Genomic DNA, 23,937 nt, shown 5'->3' on the forward strand with positions numbered 1-23,937 from the left:
GAAATGTTTATTTCACTAACACAGCAATAAATTGTCTCATTCATTCTCTCTCTTTCAAAATATATACAAATATGTAGACAGAGAGAGAGGAACAATTATTTGTATTACATTTTTATAATAACGGATAAGGTTACGTTTATAAATTCGTGCTTATAAAAACTGACATGTAATGTGATTTTAATTCAACATTTCAAAAAGCCATATTTGTTCAATTATTTTGGAACCAGAGCGACACCTGAAGGCAAAGTTAGGTACTGCGGCTGTAATTTCTCTAGCTTTGAGCTGTTTAGCTGAGAAGTTTGGCTTACACTTTCCAAAATGGCGACCTCCCTAGGCTCTAACACCTACAACAGGCAGAACTGGGAAGACGCGGTATGTCGAATCAATGTTATGTTTTTCTACGACAGTGAGTAGGAATGAATGAAATATGTAGCAGCCAAAACTCAACACTTAGTAGCTCTTAAAACCACTTCAGTTTGAGTAGTAGTTTCCGTTAGCCATTGTCGGCTAGCTATTGTAGCGTGGCTGCTATAGGTTAGCATCTATCTGTATGTCGCGGTTGGCTGCTGTGCGAATATTAACTGAATATAGATGAAAACGACTCTATTGTCTCAGTGATAAACGAGCGAAGTAATAACTTCCCTGGTCGATCTCTAAAGAATTATCTTGGGATTTCATATGAACACGGGCTATATTAGAGCCAGCTACTTAAGCTAAAAAGGTTAGCTAGGAGGCTGACAGAGCTAAAATAATCGCAGTCCGGTAAAATATTACATTCAGAATTTGTATTTAAAATACTGACCTCACAACTTTGCAGTGGTATTACAATTTAATCAGATGAATTAATAATTTTAACTTAGAAATGTAAATATAGTATCCGCGTGGCCCTCAGAGGGAAATACCTAAGCTAACAGTTTGGCATTAGCACCAACTTTTCAGATAAAGCAGCTAAGCAAGATCTCGAGTTTAAGTCTGTTACAGCTAGTTTAGAACATAAAACACAACAGTACTTTTTGCCCGCTTGTTGCAGTACTTGATACAGCTGTAAATACGTTGTTTTTAGCGACAAGGTGTTTGATCTTAGTTTAAAAAAAACAACAAAAAACACCAGACTATTAAGGTTGTAACCTTAGAATATGTAGTTGACGTTTTAAATCACCAGAGCCGCTTATATTTAGATGTTTGGCTGATGGTGTGAAATGGATGGATTAAATCCTGGTCATGTTCAGCTGCAAGCACTTTGACTGAAACGGCATCCTTCAACAGATGGCAAAGTGAGAGAGAGCTCGACTCAGGACTCGTTCTGTTCACACATTTGAATATGCCTCAATACTGAAGCAAAAAGTGAGCTTGAGAGTACTTACAAAATGTGAATAAATCAACAGGTGAAAACGTACACATTAATTCTAGCTTTGCTAAATACACAGAATCCTGGTCCATAGTAGAGATAAAAATAGAAAATGTGGTTGTTTTCTTGCATAAGGAAGACCCATTGTGATTTTTCTGTTCCAGGATTTCCCAATTCTGTGCCAGACATGTTTAGGGGAGAATCCTTACATCCGTATGGTAAGATTTTATGTTCTGGATGTTGTGCTAACTGAACTCATGCTTATAGCTCTAGGGGTGTAAACATGTTCCTGCTTCATTTTACAGACCAAGGAGAAATATGGAAAAGAATGCAAGGTATGTTTTGCAACTCTGACCTTGGATTACACTATGTAATGAGACATCTTCATAATGCAACATTTTGATTGTAAGAACATGCCTGAGGTTTTCATTTTCGACCATCAGATCTGTGCTCGGCCCTTCACCGTGTTCAGATGGTGCCCGGGCACACGGATGCGTTTTAAGAAGACGGAGGTCTGTCAGACCTGCAGTAAAATGAAGAACGTTTGTCAGACATGCCTTCTTGACCTGGAGTATGGTGAGTCTTTGATTGCCTGCTCTAAGTTTGACCAGTGTGACATGTTTTACACAACATAAGTTGGTTTTAACCCTCCTGTTTTATCTTGTGGTTGGCAGGTTTGCCTATCCAGGTCAGAGACACCGGCCTCACTGTTAAAGACGACATTCCCAGGTCTGATGTGAACAAAGAGTACTACACACAGAACATGGAGAGAGAGGTAACCTTGCAAAATAACTGCTCTTTAAAACAAGTTTTTATACATGCAGTAATTATAATTAAGCAAAATATTTATTTTCTGCTAATTTTACCATGTAGTATCAGCATTTTTTTTTTATAATTCCCTTTCCAGCTACCAGAAACACTTCAGAGGATCAGTTCAATAATGATTTTCCTGTGAATATAATTTGTCAAAATTGCTTTATTCTCCAATTTGTCGTTTGCTTTGCTGACTTTTCAGTTCTCAGTCATTGATTCTGTTTAAATATGTGTTTACAGATAGCCAATTCTGATGGCACTCGACCGGTAGGCCAGCTCGGTAAGGCTCCAAGCTCCAGCGACATGTTACTCAAATTGGCCCGAACTACGCCGTATTACAAGAGGAACCGGCCTCATATTTGCTCCTTCTGGGTGAAGGGGGAGTGTAAGAGAGGAGAAGAGTGTCCCTATAGGTGGGCTTTATGACGAAATCTTTTTTTTTTTCTTTTTGACTATTTTGAGTCGTCAATTAGGCTGTCTTTGTGATTAACCACAATCACAAAGAATTGTAGAATTGTCATAAATGAAACCCATTTTGCTACTTGGTAAGTTGATGATTTTAAAGTCATTTTGCTTGTTTACAAAGCTCTCAGTGGTCTTAGCTAGTTTGTTTTGTTTTTCAGATTTTTTTCTTTTATTTTTGCATGAGCCCTCCAGAACAATCCTTTCTTCGGGTTGCATGTGTTTAAATATTTCAAAACTCCAAACTAAAACAGACAGGGAGACATCTGTTTACCATTTGTTGATCTATAGGCCCTTGAATGACCTTCCTGAAGACATAAGAATGGATTAAAGTGTTGTAGTTTTTTTGAATAAAATAACATGCATTTATTTATTTACTTTTTTCTCTATATCTGTTATTCTTAGTCAATTCGAAACAAATAATTAAACAATAATTCGAAATAAATAATTTTTATTTTTATATTTTCACTTTATAATATTGCTATGTACATTTTTACTTGGTCTTTTTTATGGCAATCCTATGTTGACTATTTTCAACCATGTTCACATATAAAATTATCAGCTTACTTGAGTACATTACTTTTATCATCTACATTATCATTTTTAACTAATTTTTGTCCATTTTTTAGTTTTATTTTTAACTTGACCACTCATTTGAGGGGTGTGTGTCCCGTTTTGTTTGTAATATTTTTTTGTTGTGTCAGCATTGTATAAAAGGTTTAATACACATGTTTTTTTTGTGTGTAGTGTTCAGTCTGACATTTATTTTCTATTTTTGTGATATATTCCTCTTTCTTTTCTTGTTTTTTTTTTGTTTGTTATTTTACCTGCAGGCACGAGAAGCCTACAGATCCTGATGACCCTCTGGCTGACCAGAACATTAAAGATCGTTACTACGGCATCAATGACCCAGTTGCTGACAAGTTATTGAAGCGGGCTTCAACTATGCCCCGACTGGACCCACCAGAGGACAAGTCCATCAGCACTCTTTACATAGGCGGCCTGGGAGATACAGTAACAGACGGGGATCTCAAGTCAGTATTTTATTGCAAGCGCTGTTGCAACTTCAGATAGTGAATTTTATATTCATAGTCTTTAGGTGACATTATCTTTTGTTAAGCAAACTGTTTCTTTATCACTACAGGGGTCACTTCTACCAATTTGGAGAAATTCGCACCATTACTATAGTCCAAAGGCAGCAGTGTGCCTTCATCCAATTCGCCACTCGGCAGGCAGCAGAGATGGCTGCAGAAAAGTCCTTTAACAAACTAATCATTAATGGACGGAGGCTCACTGTCAAGTGGGGAAGGTAAGTCGCTTCTGAACTCCCGTGCAGCCGCACCAAGCAGAGCCACTTTGAGGGATGTGCTATAATGTGCTTGTTAAATGCCAGGTGCTTTTCAAGGAGAATGAGTGTAGCAGTCTGAGCTAATCCCAGCATTGCTGTTACAAGTGTCAGTAAATTGGTAACTACAGGGCTGTTAAAAGGTGACTATTACTGACGCAGTGAGAGTTGGCTGGAGACGAAGATTGTCTGTGGCGAATGCTGCTTTCAGCTCCTACCCTGTGTTTAATGAACGGACGTCTAATGCAGATGGTGTGACTCCTTAGGTCTCAGGCAGCCAGAGGAAAGGATGGAAAGGAGGGAGTGAGTGAAATGGGAACCATACTGGATCCTGTACCTGGCCTGCCCGGAGGTGAGTGCAGCCACCGGAAGAGTTTCAATATACACGTACGACTCAAACGATTAATCGTGATGAATCAATTATTGAAGTAGTCGTCAACTAATTTAGTAATAAATTAATCATTAACTAAAGTATACAAACTCTAAAAAGGCAATTTGCTGAAAAAGCAACTTACTCAGAGCAGTAACTAAGTCAAAACTACAAAAATATGCACATTTTGGAATAAAAAAAAAAAAAGTATTTAGAAGTATTTATTTAGTTTCAGTTGCATCCTTTGCTACAAATGGTCTAGAATACACTTGTGGAAGGCTATGTTTTGGCATCTTGTTTAAATAAGGAGTTTGTTTATTTGGATCTTTTAAAATATTTCTAATATTGTACAAAATGTGGCAATTTTCTTTCCAGATTAATCGTTAATACTCGATTACTGAAGCAATCGTAAGATACAGCCCTAATACATGTAGACCGTGACAGGCTTGGTTTCCCCTCTTTCTGTCAGCACTTCCTCCACCACCACCTCTCGATGAAGACGCTCCAGCAAACTACTTCAACCTCGACCCGAGCTCCTCACCTGCCATCATGAACATTGCTATACCGCCACCTCCAGGCATAAACCCCCCTCCACCAGGTAGGAGGAGATCTTGGATCAGTGTCACTGATGCAGAGTGAATGCAGATGCCTAAGATGGTAAACTGTTTGTTTTTCCTCAGGTTATGGCCCTCCGATGTTTCACCCCTTGGGTCCCATGGCCCCACCTGTCCCCACTCCCATGACAATGAGACCCCCTGGTACAATCCATTACCCGTCCCAGGATCCCCAGCGCATGGGTGCCCACTCGGCACACGGCTCACGCCACACCGAATAGCCGCGAACGCGGAGTGACGTTGGGCTGTGATTTAGATTTCTCTGGCGTTTCTCATGTCAAACCTGGTTGGTTGCGTGCATGTTCAAGGCTTCTACGGGCCACAGGACTGCTTCCAGAAAAAAAAAACACGCTGCACAGGAATTAGTTATCTCCTGTTAATACAACCTACAGAGCTGCAAATGAATTCTGTGCCATGAGAGGTGACAGGGTTTAACTTGACGACTTTGGTCGCACTATGGAATATTAACGAATAGCAAACAGTTAAAACAGCCTCTGGGCATGAGGCCGATATGACCAGGACCACATGGAACCATTGTACATATAAGAATTTAGTCTTTGGAGTAAATTTGTTTCCGTCTCATTTTGCTTTTTTTTTTTTTTTTCACCTGGAGTTGAATACTGAGAAGTATTTTTAAATCTGTTCATTTTCATCTAGTTTGAGTTTTTTTTTTAATTATTTTATTGGACACCATCTCATTTTGAACATCATATTGACTTTATTGTAAAATTTTCTTTACATATTTTCACTTCTCATTAAAATGACGCCCTTGTCAATAATTATCTTCTCGTACATTTATTACTACATACCGTTTAGAGAGGCAGATGGGTTTTGATGAGTCAAAATATGTTGGGATCACTTCATGCAGTACCTTGCAAAAGTATTCATTTCCCTTGAACATGTTTACATTTTGTCACAACTATGAACTTTGTTGTAATGCAGTTTTTACACACCATCTCACACACTTCATGTGTGTGAGACGGAAGGAGGTTGATAAATGGTTTTAAAGTCTTTTTACAAATAAAATCTGAAAAATGGAGCATGTGTTTCTGATCGACCACCTTGTACTGCAATGACAGAAACTAGCTTTGCACATCTTGATATTGATACTTTGCCTACTCTTTGCAGCTCAGTCAAAGTAGATGGAAACTATCTGCAGATGGCAATATTCACATTTTTTCCACAGAGTGTTAACTAGATTCAGGCCTGAGCGTTGACTAGACTGTTATAAACACATGAATTTACTTTAATCTAAACCATTAAAACTAAATATTTAGGATCCATCAGGTTTCTGTATCCCAGATAAAAATAGCTTTGTTTCAGCATGGGGTTGGTGGTTAGGTTTCCACCGAAAATAGCTTTTTTAATTGTAGGTGAAAAAATATTCCGTGCCTGATCTGACCAGAGCATGGTCTTCCACACGTTTCCTTTATTCACTACTTGGATTCTTTAGCTCCCCTTCCTGCTGCTCTTCCTTAAAGGCCATACGTGCAATGCACGACCCATAGTTGCACCGTGAATAGTTTCTTTCACCTCAGGCATCACCTCTGCAGCGCTTCCAGAGTTACTATGAGACTCCTTGCTGCTTCTCTGAATCGTACTCCTCTCTTATGGCCTGTTGGGTTAGGTAGACGGCATTGTCTTAATAAATCACCTCTTACATTTTCAGAATGTAAGAGCTCTGTTGGACGTACAAAAACATGGGATTTAGTTTTACAACCTATCCCTGGTGGAGGTGAATACTTCTGCAAGGCATTGTGAACCTGTGACTGCTCTTCATCGCCTGCCTCTGTATGCTCACAACACTCATTAGTAGCAAACCACTATTATGCTGGAGTCTTATTTTCTTTTCTTCCAACTTCTCCTTTCGATTGTTGCAATCAACAGAGGGACCGTTTCGAGGAGAGAGGCTTGTGCTTAAGTCACTCATAGCTCATTAGATTCAGGGCTGTAGTCTAGTCCCCATCCCCTCGGCGCTCTGTTGAAGTTTGGCCGTCGACACATGCGGTCTAGGGCGACGCCGGGAAGCTTCTGGGGCTCCACGGCCTCAAAGCCAATAACTGGGATGACTCTCTTGCTGGCCGTTGTGCCGCCAAATGGCATCGGAGTTCTGTGAAAATGGTGGGGGGGGGGATAAAAGAGGGTTATATCAAGTAGCTCTGCTTGAGGTAACAGGGAAAATCTTTTACATGACACATGATATGCACTGCTTCAAACTAGATTTTTATTTTTTTTTTTTTAAACCCACCAGGGTTTAACACCAGTAAAACTGGGTGCGCCCTGAACTCAACCTCTCTTCCCAACGAATAGAGTTCAGCTTTAAGACGCTGTAATTTCATAATAATCTTAAGGATGTAAGAGGATCTCTCCACAGGGGGTGCAGTTCCTCCTCACAGGCGGACTGAATCAGTTTGACTGACAGCGCTTCTTTCAGTTTGTCTCGCCTGCCGGCCTCATCTCCCCATCTGCCTTGGCTTCACATTTGCTCCGTCTTGCACGTATGTCATGTGAAAGACGACTCCCTTTCCGTGTGCTATATGTCTTATTGGGTCATGAAAGCTTGTAGACCCCCGCTCTCCCCTCCTTCCTGTGGATCATCTGTCAAGGTCCAGAGATGAAAATAACCACCATGCTGCCACAGTCCAAGGAGCTGAAAGCCAGACACTGGATTAATTTTCAACCTGTGGAAACATGGACCGGAGCCGGGGGAACAGATGATAATGGATCTCTTTGGTTAGGTCATCTGTGGGTCTATTTGGAGACGGACGGGCCTCGGCGTCCGTGCTTCAAAAAAACTTATGTGTTTGATTCACTCGCAGAGACCTATCAGGTGATGGAGGGAAGGATTTACCTGTTGAAGCACCTGTAGTTAGCAGGCTGTAGTCTTTGTGGGGGCTGTGGCAGCTGGGTGTTGAGCGTATTCAGAAGCTCTTCGCTGCCTCCCAAAGCTTCCCTCCATGGGGAGCAGTAGGATTTGGGGATTACCGTTGTGTTGAACTTCTCATGTGGAATTTCCTTTAGGGGCCCAGAGTAGCCTGGCCAAGAAAAAAAAAAAGAAAACGTGATAGCAGTGAAGCAGGATCCAACCCAAAGTAAAGCCAAGGATGTGTTTGAGTAATTTTGAGTACTTTCAGTTGAGAAACTGTTCAATTAAATTCAACCCCCACACCCTGAATAAAAATAACATGCTGTTTCGAAGCGCATGGGGATAAAAATTTACATACAAATCTCTCTGATGTCACTCCTGTCAGCAATAGGAATGACAGTAATGAGACCTCAGTGTGAATCCCTGATAATAAACGGAGCTTAGTTGCTCATCAGTCAGACTGGAAGCAGTGCTTTCTGCCAGGCCAAATATACAACAGCCCTCAGCAAAGATGCTCACAAGATAATTGCTTTCCACAAACTGCCAGCTCCCCTGGCTCTGATTATAATAAAACAAATTAATGTGCTGGGAGTGCGATTGGAAAGGTGAGTTCTGGCATGTCGTGGTGCAACAGTGTCCATGCATATTCCTCAAGCACCGGCAATGCTGAAAGCGCAGTCTGAGCTTGTACTTTTTTTTTTTTTTCGCAGCGTGTTACCATTTACCTGGAGCCAGGACATTGGGATTGCCCTTCTTTGCTACAGTCTTCTGAAGGTTCATGACCAGGCTGTGCTTACCGGGGATGGAGAAAGCCTGGTTCTCTTTTCCTCCCTGCGGCATGGAGACTGACTGCAGGGGGGGACTGAGTTCAAGATGAGCCTACAGGATACACACTGATTAGGGTTCCTGTAAATGTATACAAGACTGGCTTTATGCTTTGGCTGTAACAGTGATGCTACTCTGCTTGAAATAGCAACCGTGGGAAAGCTTATCAAATGTTTAACCTCAGGAATACGATACGCCTACCAAAGACGTCCACTCATTAAATACTAACTAATGCAGACCTGAGTTTAATGTATATTTGTATACATTTTTTTTTATTATTTGAATATTTGATTGGAACATAGCTAAAAAAAATCTGCTTTGTTAATAAGACACCAAAAAAAAAATGTAGAGCCTCATGGGATAATGCAATACAAAGTAGGTTGCAATTGTGAAGTGAAAGGAAAATGGCACATGGTTTTCACTCCAGTGCATGAAACTGCTAAAGATCACCTTGGAATTCATTTGTGCCATCTTATTACAGATTCTCTATTGGACTTATGTCCGGACTTGACTGGACTAAACTAACACACGACTAAGCTTTAATCTAATCATTTTCAGGCGAACCTCCACCCTTAAATCATTTGCAGGCTCTTTCTTCCACCCATTTCCCATCAACTCTGATCAGCTTCACTGTCCCTGCTGTGACAAAAAAATACCCACAGTGTGTCGTAGCCATCACCATGGCGGGGGTGATGGACAGACTTATTTTCCTACCATAAATAGCATTTTGACCACAATGTTCTATTTTGGTCTAATTTGACTGGAGTACTGGGGCTTGCTGTGTCCTGACATAACGCGCTACAAGCTGAGACAGGAATAATGGTTTTCTTCTGAGCCACGCATCAGGTTCATTGGTTTCATTATATTTAACTTTAAATGTGTGCAGATTTGGAGAAACACATCACCCACTTTGAACAAAACAGCAAAACAGATTGTTTACGGTGTAGGATACAGGTGAATTTATGTCAAATTCAAAACTGGTCACATAGTGTGCAGGACAAGAAATCTACCCCAAAACAATATTAAAACCTTTTTTGAAATAATGGCAAATTTATACCTCACCTTTTGGCCGAAGGAAATAAATGAAATAAATATTTTATCCATTCTTTTAGTCTTCTTCCTCCTCTCCCATAAAGACCAGATTCATGGAGTGAACAACAAACTCTTAAAATTGATTATCTTGAGCAAAAAGAATGAAAACTATGTGTTGTTTTTCTCTCAAATCACAATAATAATAATACTCTTTGCGTAGTTTATCACATAAACTCAGGAAAAAAAAAAGAATACTTTAGCATTTTACAATGCGTCTGTTGTTTTCTATTTCTTACTTCTGTGTTGAAAGGTCCATTGGCAGCGTTCTCTAGCGTAAACTTCTCGGCTCTCCTCTGTCTCTCCTGAAACATGCGAGAGCCTCGATTGGAGGAAAGGTTCAGCTCTTCCATCATCACGTCTTTTGGTACGCTGATCTTCTTCCCCAGGTTCAGACCTGTCAGAAGCAAGTAGCAGTGCATACGTTAATTTATTTGTGGCTTTTAGGTTGCCACAAATGAATAGAAATGATCATGTTCAGTCCTTTGCAAGAGCTTATAAGATCTAAAAGCAATCTCTAACCCAAACAGTAAGTGGGCATATAACTCATAACAACAAGCATGGCATATTTTAAACTTCATCTAATGGTTCATCCATCCCTCATGCATCAGAATTAATTCTTTGGCTATAAGGTGAACATGTGCTTTTTTAAAATTAAATCTATGGTAGTTAATGTAAATCTATGTCTTTATTGTTGCCTTTTATAAAGAGGCAACAATAAATATGATAATTGTAATGCATTATTTGTTATGGGGCTGAAAACTAATGGTTTTAAGTTCAGTCATCCTCTATTTGCGCATCCAGATTCCTTCAGCGTTGTACTTATATTCATTGTACAGTAATACATATATAGAAACCCTGTTCAGTTTTTTTATTCATGTTGTTTTTGTATCATTATTTATTTATCCACTCATATGTTGAAGATTCCCTGTTCATTTTGTTCTCAGAAAACAGATTTTTTTTTACTACTCAGTTTGAGTAGTGTATTTCTTGCCTTATCCTTTCTTGGAGGGCTTTGCTTGTCTTAAATGCAAAACAGCTTTTTTTTTTTTTTTTTTTTTTTACAAATCAAACGACAGGATTTAAAATGACTTTTTTCCTGCTGTCTGAAATCATTTAAAGCTTTGAAAAAGTCAGACTTTTCTCATAACACCAGTACTTCCACATTTCAATTCATAAATTTGAATCAGCTTTAACTCCAACAATTTACAAAGACAGGGAAAGCAGAAAGGGGGGGGAAAAAAAAGACACTTGGCAAGTCATGAAGTCCCAAGTGCTCTTCTTGTTTCTGTCAACATGAAACAGCTGAGCTGGACTGATATTTAAAAGCCATGTGTGCCGTCACTAAGTATCCATGCAGTTTTTGCTCAGGGGGTCCCTTCTTAGGTTGTATTGCGGCATGATGGATGGCCTGAAATAGCCTCGAGATGATGTCAAGTGGTGTGTAATGTTTGTTGTGCTCCAGAGTTAAATGGGAAACTGGGCATATAAATAGGATCTTTGGATGAAAGACTTGTGTCAGAGCAGATGGTCCTTTTTACTCGCACATGATAAGTGTTGGGAGAAGTCTGGGCCCATGCCACCCTAGAGGAGCTGCCTTTGATCAGCCTGTGTATAATTCAGCGGTGGGAGTCACGTTTTGCTGAGTTTAGGAGAATAATTTTCAAAGCCTTACTAGCGGACGGGACCGGAGTAGAAAGTAGCCCAGCTGGGATAGTCCCAGCTGGCCATGCAGGCGTTACCACTCCGAGGATTTCAGAGTATCAGTGTCCACTTGTTTCCAAGAAGAGAAGCTACACCCTTTGATGTTTGGTTCGGTTACACCTGACACACCCAGCTGTGATCTCACTTTATGTCTGACAGAACAAGGAGTTAAATGAATTGTAGCCTTTTCAGTGCTAAGTGGTCATATGTGCTCACAGGCAGCTGTGCCTCAAGTCCCATCGTTGCGTTCGCTGGACAGCGTTGACCTGTTCTGGCTTTTCCTCTTTAGATTTACAAAAAAAAAAGTAATCTTCAGGACAGAGACAGACGAGTTTATGTATTTTTATTTTATTTTTTGAATCGACGCTGACCATATGCAGTTCAGTCTCTATAAAAAATAAGTAATTTTACATTAATTAATTAAGCTCCAGTAGCAACATCATCGTAGCCAGCTGTGGTGTAGAGCCAGGTACCCTCACAGTTTGGAAAGTTTTTAAACTGCATAACATAACATATTCCTACTGACCTGACGTGGACATAAGGTCTTAAAAAAGTTGTTTGAGCTGCAACAGAGAGAGGACTTCTCTGTGTTTTATGTGCTTCTGCTGCCCTCCTGGCCATATTGTCCCAAAAACCCAACAGTGAACATAAATCCCTTGTGTCGGTCCTTTAAGTTCTTACCTCCTCTGGCCTCCTGAGACAGAGCTTTGGCTTGCAGCATCCTCTGCCTCGTCAAGCCATCCACTCCAGAATGCATCTCCAGTGGTTTTGACTTAATCATGATCAGGCTGTATAATCAATATTCATTTGTTTATTTATGTATTTTGAAGATGATAGAAGTATAAAATCACACACATGAATAAAAAAAATGCAAAAGACACACATTTTTGTACCACAATAATCTTAACTTGCTCGAAAAGGAGAAGGTCGAGGTCAGAAACTTATGAACTCCTTACTCCATAAACTCATACCATATTTTCAGATGGACCCTCGTTATTAAATCAAATAAAAATGAAACAAATAAACATCGGTTAATTAATTTTCCATTTTATCTGGGTTTACATATGTCTAAGTTTTAACTCCTCATTTAATTTGTTCCATAGTTTCACACCATGAATTGAAATGCAAAAGCTCCTTCCTGTTGTGTGAATATTACGAACCCTTAAGTTTGAGTAACCCCTTAAGTTATATCCTCCTTCTCTTACAAAAACATGTTCCGTATGTGCTCGGGTAACAGTTTGTTTATTTGACGCCTTAAACATAATTTGAGCAAATTAAACTTTTTAAAATGGGATTTGTGTTACATAAATACTGAATAATAGAGCAAATCTCTTTAACAGTTTCAAGAAGAATGACGTTATTGTTGGTGCCAAACACTTGCCTCAGGTATGAAGTTGTATATCGGTTTTAATTTTATTTAATGACATATGCATGTTGTTCGCTAACATTTCTCTGACCAGATAGCGTCAAAAATTACACACGGTGTCCCTGGATACATTTCACTCTGTTAAGTCTAATCGTGCCTCATGTCAAAGCGCACAAATGATTAGAAAGCCTTTATTTGCAGCCTTACCTGTGTTTCCTTCTCGTTTTCTTCTGGGTTTTGTTCCTCGTCCCACTACGGATCTGGGATGCTTCTCCGCTCAGCTCGGACACTCCTCAGCCCTGAAGGAACAGACTGTATAAAACTCATCTCAGGATGCCTCCGGCACTTACCTCACTGGGTTTATTTTAGCAGAGAGCTAAGGCAGTAAGGACAAAATGAGGGGGTGTTTTTGTGGGGTTATAAAAAGGTGATTAGGGTGGTGGGGGCAAGTGCAAAGATTTACATCCTGACCTCGGGCTGCTTTGATTGTAAAAACCGAATCTCCTCTGCGTGCGCGCGTGTGCTTGTGTGAGCTTGCAGCAACTTTGTCCAGACACTATCACAGGAAGGCCAAGCATCCACTGCAAACATAGATGCAAACAAACACACAAGTGATTTTGTGGAGGCACCTTTGAAATTGATGAGGTAGCTATCATCATCATCATCATCATCATCATTGCTGTGTTTTCTTGTTTAGGCAGGTTGGTCCTCCATTTTCTGACCTTTCCCACCCTGAGCTATTGGGATTACACAGCTCTCAGTTGTTCAGGCCGCCATGTAACAAATGCAGATTAACTCCAAATTTGCTTTAGCTTCACCTTTTAAGTAATGACTTCTAAATTTGGTTGCCCTGTTTAAACTCAAGTGAGTTTTTTTTTTTGTTTTTTTATCACGTTGTATTTTCTCACAAATTGATTCCCTGAACTCAGCAGAAGCCTAGTGGGGGGAAAAAAAACTTTGTCTTTATCTCTGCTGAGATTGGAAATTGATTTTGCCCTGGCCTGCCTCCGTCTCCCAGTGGGAAGCCTCCTGGCCTCGGAAAGTAAACGTTAAGTCATTCTTAGTCACAAATATTCATCTGCTGATGCTGCTGCTCTTTAATGGTTTATTAAGGAGAATTGTTTCGGAGAGGAAGCATTTTGCCAAAGAACGTCCCAGCTTCTGTGCAGCTCCGCCTTTGTGATCAAACTGAATCAGTCACTTCCCCTTCAGCTTATTCAGACTCACTGCTTAGCGGTTTGTGACACGTGGAGTTATCGCATTCACGACAAATCACTGTTGAATTTCCAGTGTTTGAGAAAGCGACTTCTGAGAAGGACAGTGAGGGGATAACCAGAGGAAAATAAAACATGCATTCTTCTAATCGCTGTGTGGGTTCCAATGCATTTATGAGGCTCTATAAAACTGAATATTTCATAATATTTCATTATTTCACCGACCTCAGGCGTCACAAATTGGGCACGTAAACATTTCGTTCCCATTCCTGATAAATATGTGAAGCCTTAAAATAAATTAACATTTTATTATAGTGGTATAATCTCACACTCTTTTTTTTTTTAAAGTCTGACTTTAATTTTGACTAACAGGAAACAAAAATCAACATTAAAAAAGATTAAGAAATTAGCTTTGATGTCTTGCTTGCCACTATTCTTTAAACCTTCAATTATGACTTTATTAGGGCTTAATAATTGCCAACACAAATGCAAAGTAACAATTAAACAAAATAGGACGAGTTGCTTCAAAAAAACATTTCCTTCTGTATTTATAGACTAAAATATTTACGATCGCATTTGTGCCAAAATATTTCACGGGGCCTCAGTGAAGCATGGAATAACCAAGATGATGACGGCGATGAGTGCTGGATTTATAGACATTCCCCACGCCAGTCATGCTAAATATGACAGCGGAGGCTCCTTGTTTCCCTGGATGAGGGGCAGCTTACTGACAGCCTCTAACAGATATGTAGCTTGACCATCGCGCTGCACGCTATAAAAAGGCACTTTGTTGACACTGGAGCCCACACGCACCGCGGTTCTGGGAACGGAACTGGCAGAAACTCAAGGCTGACGTTTGGAGGAACTGCGTAGACCAAAGCATAGCCGGCTGAGAAGAGATTGTGGATTTCTTAGTGCCTTCTATTGGAATGACCAACACAAAGCAGCACCATTGTAAAATGAGTGAGGTTTAGTTATTTTTTTGCAAATAAAATCTATATCTTGGATTTTATTCAACCCCACATTTGATATGAAAACGTCAATTAAAAACTAATAAAACCACCTTATGGGTAAACATATTTATGTGTGTCTGTGGGTTTGGGTCTCTATCTTGTCCAGTGATGGACTGGTTCCCCGTCCCACTGGAGAGAGGCACCAGCCCCCCTGCAACCTGCCTGGACCCGCGGGTTTAGACAGTGGAGCTGTTGGGTGGACAGATGGAAAATAAGAAGAAAATTATTCTTCTTCCAATTTTTTTTGTTTGTTTGGTTCAATCGCATAAATTGCAAATAAAATCCACTGACAGTTGTGGTTGTGATGAGACAACGAGAAGAAAAAAAAAATCACACAGAATACTGCAAAAGCGAGGCTCTGTAAAGAATTGGTCTTTTCTTGGCCGACATCTAAATATGGTCGTAATTGTTAGAGATGAGAATTTGCAATGTTTTCTCACAAGAGGATAAAATAAATAATACAGAGTTTGTTTCTGAATAAATTTGCATCTGTTTAGCATAAAATTTATTCACACACACACACACAAAACACACACACAAAAAGAATAAAGAGCTTATGCTTTTCAGTTTATCTCTGGAAAGAAAAAAAAAACCCAAGCACATACAGCGTTTAGTGGAGAAAGCCAACGTGTTTGATGTCAGAGAATAAGCATATAGAAAATGAATAGGATTCTGTGTTCATGTCCCATAGCGAGCAGTGAAAAGCCACCGGGCACCGACATCTGACACAAGAACAATGAGACCGAAGCGTCTGCAATAAGACCACCTTTAAAAGGATTTGCCCTGCTGGCCATGAGATAAGACCTTATTGGCTGCTTTGAGAGCGGGAGAGAGAGAGAGAGAGAGAGAGAGAGAGAGAGAGAGCAAAAGCTGAGAAATTAAGTGGGCCTTTTATCTCTTACGTATTGAGAGCTAAACTCATTAAAATTCATTTTGCAGCACCGAAGAAGTCATCACACTCTGAACTTTTTCCTCACTGCCTTTGGGAGAGCGGCTGGAAGTCAATCAGATGGGGAGTCGGCTTGACGGCGCTCAGTTTGAGCTTCAATTTAGAGCCGAACCGCTGCGTGAGAGTCTCATCAAGGAGTCACACAGCGATGATGTCTGCATGCTTGTCAGAGAGAGAGAGAGAGAGAGAGAGAGAGAGAGAGAGAGAGTAGGTACCTACCAGGTAAAACATTCACAATGAGAAACGACATAATGTACACGCATGGAATATGAATCTCTCCGATTTTTGTCTACAGCCCGGCGTGGCACGGCAACTTCTTAACTTTCATTTTACTCTTTCAATGAAAAGAGGCTGGTTTTCAAAGTGTTTTCCTCCGCAGGTGTACAAAAACCTGTTTGATTTCCAGCAACACGAAGGCAGCCGCGTTAGAGACTCTGCAGTGCAGCTAATGAACTCCCGCTGAATCGGATTCCTCGGGTTAAAAGGAAAGTTTGCTTATAAAAATGATCCAGAAGGTTGGGAAAAAAAAGGGGGGGGGGGGGGGGTGTTCGGTGCCTTTTAAAAGGGCGCTACATACATTAAAAAGAAGTCAACGTGAATGAAAACGTCAAAATGGTTTTACAGCAGGCGATTCTGCAAACGGGCTCCTTGTTTCTACTGTTTTGAGAATTAATTTAACATGAGAAGTGTGCAGGAAGTGAAGGAACCATAAAAAAAGTATGTAAAAAAATGCATTTTTAAAAAAAAAAAAATGATGAGGAGCTAAAATATTTTTTTTTCTTCCAAACCAAATGATACGGAGTTGCTGTCAAAGGAGGAGACAGTTCAAGGTTGTTTCCCTGTAGTTTTTTTTCTTTCTTTTTCTTTTTCTTTTTTCTTTTTTACCGACCATTCAAACTGTTTACCCTCCTGGGTTGAAGGATCCAGTTGCCTCTACTTTTATCTGCCAGGGAACATTCACTAGGTGAAAATTGTTATGGTTCTCCAACCTTGACTCCTGGAGATTAGGTGGTCAAAGGATCTGCAGCACATTACATGATTATTGGCATCCCTGGTAATAAATAAATAAATAAATAAATAAATAAATAAATAAATAAATAAATAAAAAATGCCTACAAAAGCCTTAAGATTAACTTATCTGCCGTGTTTCTTGTTTCTGCTGCATTTGGGTTTTGATTCTCTTTAGCATTTAGTGTAATTCTTAATGACACAGATTCAACGCAATGTTGAATCTATGTACCAAAATATTATGCGAGATTTTGGTATATATTTATAGGGAAATGTTACCTTTTCAGTTTGAAAGTCGGATGTCGTCTCTGCTCTCAAAACTTGTAATGTTTCCACTAAAAGCATCTGCTGTCTTTCAAATATTCTCTGTTGTTCTCCCTCAGATTTTCTCCTCGTGCGCAAACTTTCTCTCTGCGGGGATTAAATCTGCGCTCGCAAACCCCACTGCTCGCTTGCAAATTATTTTCTGCCCCTTCGCGATCAAGGAGTGCCGTCTTCGCCTAGCAACCGTACCAGCCAATAGATCGACAGTATTCCACTGCGCGCGCTTGATATTATTGGGTGTGCTTGTGCGGGGCTACAATAGGTAGCTGCATCTCCTTCGATGTATAGAAATCAATTTCAGCATATCTGTGTTCTCTATACTCAATATCTGCTTAACCCATTTAATTGATCCTTGATCCTCATTTTAGCAATAATGTTTTTTATGCTGCATATTCATTATGAGAATTGACTACATTCCAAAATTGATCAAACTTTTTTAAATTCATTGCATACATTTGATTCGGAAGTTTCAGATGCTGTAAGATATTTATTGCAGTTTGATTTAGCCTCTCCAGCTATTTAAATGTTTTTTTTTTTTAACACTAAGCTATCCCAATGAGCAGCTGCTCCCAGCTACTGAGCAACAGTTCATTCATTTTAAAAAAAGCTAAATTCACTGCGAAAGCTCCATTAACACAATCCAATTATTGTGACCTGCTAAAATCTAAAAAGCACACTTCATAAAGTATTGTCCTGTTTGCATTCGCTTGCTCCTGTAAAAGCTCCAAATCCAGAGGAGCTGGGACGAGTGGAGCCACGGCTTCAAACGAAAAGGACAAATGAGATACATACCAGAGTGGGAACCCATCATCTTCTTGGAAACGACTGTCTGAATGGTCCACATGAACACGCACGCGAGCGCACGCACGCACACACAAACACTATAGTGATACAGATCTTTATTAAAAAGGCCATGGCTGAAAAGTAAAACATTCTAAAAATGCAGCAAGAGCTAAAATGAATTAGGAGCAGGGAAATAAAAGCCTGGGCAGTGAATCAAATCAGGGCCCCATTCTAGCAGCACTTACCATGCATGAAATGAGCTGCTAATTAGCTTGTAATCAAACAGTGCAGCTCTTGTGAGCCTAATGGGAACCCATTTGCAAGTGAGAGTGTTTTCCTCAGAGTGCATTACCAAAACATCTCCTTCCTCTTTGAAAACATTTTCTTATGCAAGCAAAAAATCTCTGCTGCTCTGAAGGCTGTTATGGACCAGGCTACAGAAATGTAAACAGCGGCATGCATTTTATTTTATTTATTTATTTTTTGACATTATCGATGCTGCAGCATGCCAAACGGGACGTAGCCAGTCATATCTGTCCTTTTACACATTACATGCTGTGGGCAGAGCTTCTGTTGTTATATTAGATTTCTACTTGCCTGATCCTTTCTTATAAAATTGAGTTATTTATGATCGATTTATCTCGTTGTGCTCTCTCATGTGAGACAGTAGGGTCTAAGCTCTCTGAAGTGTTAAAGACCAGCCTGAACATCAATAACCTGCTCATACATGGCTTCAGGAGAGACGTAAAAAGAAATGTGGCTAAACTGCGTGTCCGCACACTGTGTGCTGTTTCTGATGTCTGATCAGCCCATTTGGCAGCCTAGATTTGCTTTTTATGCCACGTGTCTGTGGTTGTTTGCGGTCCAAAATCCCGTAGATCCGAGTTCATGACTTGCTGTTCCACCATTCATTCTGGGTACATAACATAACTGTTGAAATGAAAGATGTAAAGATCTGGTTAAAGTCCAGTCCAGGATGATTTCTGTGAAATTGGATAAAAAGTCATGCAAAGGAGAGCTCTCTGTCAACGCTTGTACGGTCTGAATTGCATGCTGTGCTTTTTTCATACTCTTGCTGGAATTTTTTTCCAAACCAAGTTCCTTGGCTTTTTTTTTTTTTTTTTAAGTATATCTATTGTGCAGTGTTCTTGAAGATTTTTTTTCAGAAGTCTGCAGTCATTAATAATAGATAATCTGTATCAAAGTTGCAATTTCTAACATTCTTCTCATATCGTCTTCATTGGACTCAAGTTTTCTTGCCTAAAATATTAAAGGCACATCGTCGTCTCCCATATGGTTGACTTTAATTGGCCCAAAGTAATTCTAACAGAAAGCCAGATCAAAGACAAGGCATGTCTGTCGTGAAGACAGGAGCATAGTTGCCGTGATGACACTTTTGTTGTTTGGATCTGCTAATTTTGCTTAACAGTGCCAAAGGTAAATACGTCATGTGACCATCTAAATGTTTTGCTTTGTATCTTTATCCTTATTAAAAAGAAACAGCACTGGAGGACCACAGAGAGACATAGGGAAGAAGAAACAATCCTAAAAATGAGCATAAGAAAACACCAGAGATGTGGAATAAACTGTGAGTTGAGCAAGTTTTTAAAAATGAAACTAGCATAAAGAGGGAAGCATAAAGTCGTCAGCTCTGATGTTTCCAGGTAGATGGCAGCGCTGACTTTGACCAGAACACATCGGACCAACACCAGCAGAGGACATCGCTCTTCAAAATCATCGCTGACAGTGGAAACTTCACACCGCACTTTAAACGAGGTGGATTCTGTGACTTTCTACTCTTCTTCCAGACTACGGGAGATCGATTCAAAGCAAAATTAGCAAGAGAAGTTATATTGGACCACTGAGCGATGTTGCAATCCGTTTTCTTCTTCTTATGCCAAGTAAGGCTCCTCTGACATTGTCTCTGGATCCATCCATCCATCCATCCATCCATCCATCCATCCATCCATCCATCCATCCATCCATCCATCCATCCATCCATCCACTTGACAATTAGTATACATGGATACAGCTCTGTAAAAAAGCAAGCTTTAGAAACACAGTTTTTCTCTCTGTGGGGGAGTCAGTAACTGTCTGCAGGACAGCTGAGACGTCAGCAGTCTTCCCCATGACTGTGTGTTTGAGGCTGTATTTTAACTTTCTGAGAAGTGGAACGTTTGCATTTTTATGAGCATAGCCATAAGCGTCAACATTTGCTAAGATAAATGCTTTGAATGTCACCGCGCGTTTCGTGAATTGACGTTTGTCTTTTTCAACTGTGTTGACGAAATGATTTAGCTTTTTGATGAAATTCTAATTTGGTGAGACGTGTTTCTAATGTGAGTAGTTGTGTGGCAGACCTGATCTTATTCAGATGAACATTTTGCTCAGCAGCACTCCCAAGGAAGGCAGTGCATCCTTGAAACAGAGCCAATATTAATCACCATCATTGAAGATATTGATTTGTGCTTTTTATGACTACAATCAATGATCTCTGACTCAAGATTTTGTATTATTTGTTTAACATGAGTGATATTTTTATATATTGAGCTTTATTTTGTATGCAGATTCTTTCATTTTTACATTTTTTTTTTTTTTTTCTTTTCTGCTGGAATATTAGTGATTTCTGTTAAGAGTAAAACCATTTTCAGTTTCTATCAAGGAACCTAATAAATTAGTTAAACACATCATTAAATGCACAGTTGGACATATTTAAAACATGGACATTGGTGCATATTTCTCCTTACCAGTAACATTTTTAGAAAAAACATTTTCAGGATTATTCCATGACTCAGACTTGATGTTGTTTTTCATCATATCTGCAGACAGAATCTAACCTAATCTTTAAAGTCAATATTTAGATATCTTTTGTCCCTGTACACTTAAAATTCTTTGCTTGTGTGAGCAGCTTGGTTGTCAGTGTGACATTTTATCAGCAGGCCTGACTCTGCCTGTGACTGTACATTCAGCGATAACAGCAAAGCGACTCCCGAAGGTGTTGGAGGTAGCTGATTGCAGGTGCCAATCTTAGAAAACACCAGAGTGATCCATCTGTCGTCAGGGAATAGAAAAGCGAACGCCGCGTTTCGCATCCAAGCTTGTGTATTTATATGCACTGCATGATAAGCGGTTTGTAAGGAACAGAAGTAAAAAATATCGTCCAAATTATGTTCAGTCTCTAAACCTAGTTCATCAATAATGTCTTTTTCTAAGGTCCTACTGCTATATAATATAAATGATTGCTACAAGTGAGATATCCCATTAGGTCAGTCTCGCTTGACCTAATGTGAACTTTTTAAAATCTCTGATTGCTCTGATTGCCTCTGTCTGATCAAGACACCAATAAAGAGAAACATATCATATCAAAAATGGAGAATTTATTCAATTTTCTGAAGAAACTTGAAGCAGAGTTTAATGTGAAAGAAATCTCTTTTCGTAAGGCTATAAAAATAGTCTATAGCATGTCCGCTTTGCTAAAATTACAGTTAACTTTCATTGTCACTCTTGACAGATTACTGTGGCAAGATGACACATCTTTGCATCTTTTGCTTCCACAAATCCCACCAAAATTTGGACAGTCTCCATGACAGGATCTGGAGATTGCTGCTTTGAGTACCAGTTTCATCACGAGTTGATTATGCTCTAACTCACAACAGCTGGCTTTGGCTCCAGGTCACTTTGCCCCTTGGACAGTTCTAGCCTTCATTTTCTACCCCGGTGTTTCCATTTCAACCTGCCGTGCTTTGCTCTTCTAAACAATCCATTTCATGGCCCTTTAGTTAAGTGTGCACAGCAATTTATATTTCTCTTGGTGATAATGTATTTTTACTAGGAGGCCAATAATCAAGGAAATGCTGAAATCTGACGTGCCATTTAACGTAAATGCATATTATTTTCTGTATCAAATTATAACTGATAATAGTCTATGTTCAGATGCATACGGTCAAAAAGTATTCACCCCTGCTTCATTGTTCTAAAATGCTTTAGATCGATTTTAATACCAGACAGACAAACTGAATAAGTACAAAATGCAGTTTTAATGGTTTTAATGGTTTGGAACGACATGGTGAGAACTAAAGTGAGAACCATTATCCACAAATTCTGAAAATTTAGAAAAGTGAAGAAAGCAAAAAGAAGAGGTCAAATCCTCCCACGGTGTCGTACAAAGTAATTGTCCGTTTACAAATGCTACATGGCAGTCGTTGCCAGCTAATGATGGTTGGATTGAATTGCTTTTCCTCTTCAACAAATAAAATTACATTTTGAAAGCTGCTTGGTGAATGTAGGTTACCTTTGTCTGAAATTGAAATTTGTTTGACGTTCACAAACATCTACGTGGGGGAAAAGAGAAACAAATAGTCCATTAAAAGTGCCAACTTTGCATTAAATTGTCATTATTTACAAAATTAAGCAAAGTTGGCACTTTTAATGGACTTTTAATGCAACTTTTAAAGCAACTTTGCATTAAATGTGCCATTATTTACCGAATGACACTTCATGACTTGTCATGGACAATCATAAAGACTCTTTCATGTTCATGACAGTCACATCATGTTCATGACTGTTCACACCCAGTCAAATAAAGTGTTACCGAAATATGTAAGAGGGCATATACTTTTTTCACAGCACTTTGTCTTTCACTTAGATCACCTTATATATACAGTTTAAGACGTTGTATGATGTGAAGCCCAGAGAAACTTCCTAGAAAGAGTAAACTTCCTCATCTAGTCTGGGTAATAGATGGTAATTTTTTTCCCCTCCAGACTGTTTATATTAATAAAACACCTATGACTTAACATAGTTTCTGTAAAAGCAGTGCAGAAATGCCTGAAGGAGGCCTGGATGAAAGTCCACACTAGGGGACCTGGAAAGACTCAGCTGAAAACTAGAACAGGGCTTCAGGGCATTCGACTACAGCTTCATGGGTTAAAAAAAAAAAAAAAGCAACTTTTTGAGCCGAACGTCAAACAACATCCTCACAGAAAAGGTTGGTGATGTTTAACATCAGACTCAACTCAACAGATAAATCATTACTTTATAATCTGCGAGCCATATAGCGTGTGGAATAAACAGTGAGTGTATTGTAGGTGTTTAACTTCAAGCAAAACCGATGAAGTTTCACTTCCTGCAGTGTCACAAAAAAAAAACTGTAGGAACTAATCCTCAAACATTAAAATGGACCTCAACAATCACCAAGGACAGGAGAAATCCACTTAGCAATGAAAGAGACTGACAGCGTGCTCTTAGCTTTGTCACGGCCAACCCTGTATCCCAGCCTCAACCCTCGGAAATTGTTTGGTCAAATGGGTCAAACCATTTATGAGCAGCTGTTGTGTGATTGGCTTCAATTTATATGGGGAAAAACAACTTACCCTGAAAAACTACCAGACAGCATGTTGGCAATTTGCAGAATCGTGATGAAAGCAACGTGAACAGTGCAAGTAATAGTCTGCTCTTTTTAAAGAATCCTTGATCCGTTTGCTGCAAAACTGGGTTTTATGATACTTGGACTGATTCAGATTTGTTTTACACATTTCTTCCTTTAGTTAATACTTATTACACTGTCCTGATATGTTCCTGTAATGTAGCTGCACAGCACAAATAATAATATGTTATTGTTTGCTCTGTTGCACCGCGTGGATGCTATCATTTCATCATTATGGATCTCTCCTCTCCATCTCTGTTCCTTGTCTTTCATATGTCTGTATTATTCAAAAGCTCATCCTTCCACTCATAAGAGGAAATCATTTGTCACTTCACTCAGGATATCGGAGGCTGAAATGAATCCCTGTGCAGACGCATTTATTTTTTTCTTGATCCTCGACGACATAATTCACTCATGTT

At 39.5% G+C, this 23,937-nt stretch overlaps 2 protein-coding genes across 4 annotated transcripts; one reads left to right on the forward strand and one right to left on the reverse strand.

Moving 5' to 3' along the window:
* The first annotated feature begins 267 nt into the window (after nucleotides 1-267).
* Nucleotides 268-5,732, forward strand: rbm22 (RNA binding motif protein 22). Its single transcript, XM_015020931.1, has 11 exons — nucleotides 268-372; nucleotides 1,513-1,566; nucleotides 1,654-1,683; nucleotides 1,792-1,924; nucleotides 2,023-2,123; nucleotides 2,402-2,574; nucleotides 3,457-3,657; nucleotides 3,768-3,932; nucleotides 4,235-4,320; nucleotides 4,808-4,936; nucleotides 5,019-5,732. Exons 1-11 carry the CDS (start codon nucleotides 319-321, stop codon nucleotides 5,171-5,173), a joined length of 1,281 nt encoding a protein of 426 aa, XP_014876417.1. The 5' UTR covers nucleotides 268-318; the 3' UTR covers nucleotides 5,174-5,732.
* A 1,067-nt stretch (nucleotides 5,733-6,799) lies between these two features.
* On the reverse strand, nucleotides 6,800-13,240 carry LOC106938777 (myozenin-2). Of its 3 annotated transcripts, none has more exons than XM_015020933.1 (6): nucleotides 13,010-13,240; nucleotides 12,118-12,208; nucleotides 9,972-10,129; nucleotides 8,544-8,697; nucleotides 7,804-7,987; nucleotides 6,800-7,062 (listed from the first exon to the last, which is right to left on the reverse strand). In XM_015020933.1, exons 2-6 carry the CDS (start codon nucleotides 12,191-12,193, stop codon nucleotides 6,879-6,881), a joined length of 756 nt encoding a protein of 251 aa, XP_014876419.1. In that variant the 5' UTR covers nucleotides 12,194-12,208; nucleotides 13,010-13,240; the 3' UTR covers nucleotides 6,800-6,878. The 3 variants fall into 3 exon arrangements, with proteins under 3 accessions (XP_014876419.1, XP_014876420.1, XP_014876418.1); XM_015020934.1 differs by having other exon boundaries at nucleotides 8,616-8,697; nucleotides 12,118-12,224; nucleotides 13,010-13,235; XM_015020932.1 differs by having other exon boundaries at nucleotides 12,118-12,224; nucleotides 13,010-13,233.
* Between the last annotated feature and the right edge of the window lie 10,697 nt (nucleotides 13,241-23,937).

This window comes from Poecilia latipinna, unplaced genomic scaffold (assembly GCF_001443285.1).
Source record: "Poecilia latipinna isolate Pla-1442-1.1 unplaced genomic scaffold, P_latipinna-1.0 Scaffold2688, whole genome shotgun sequence".
NCBI lineage: Eukaryota > Metazoa > Chordata > Actinopteri > Cyprinodontiformes > Poeciliidae > Poecilia > Poecilia latipinna.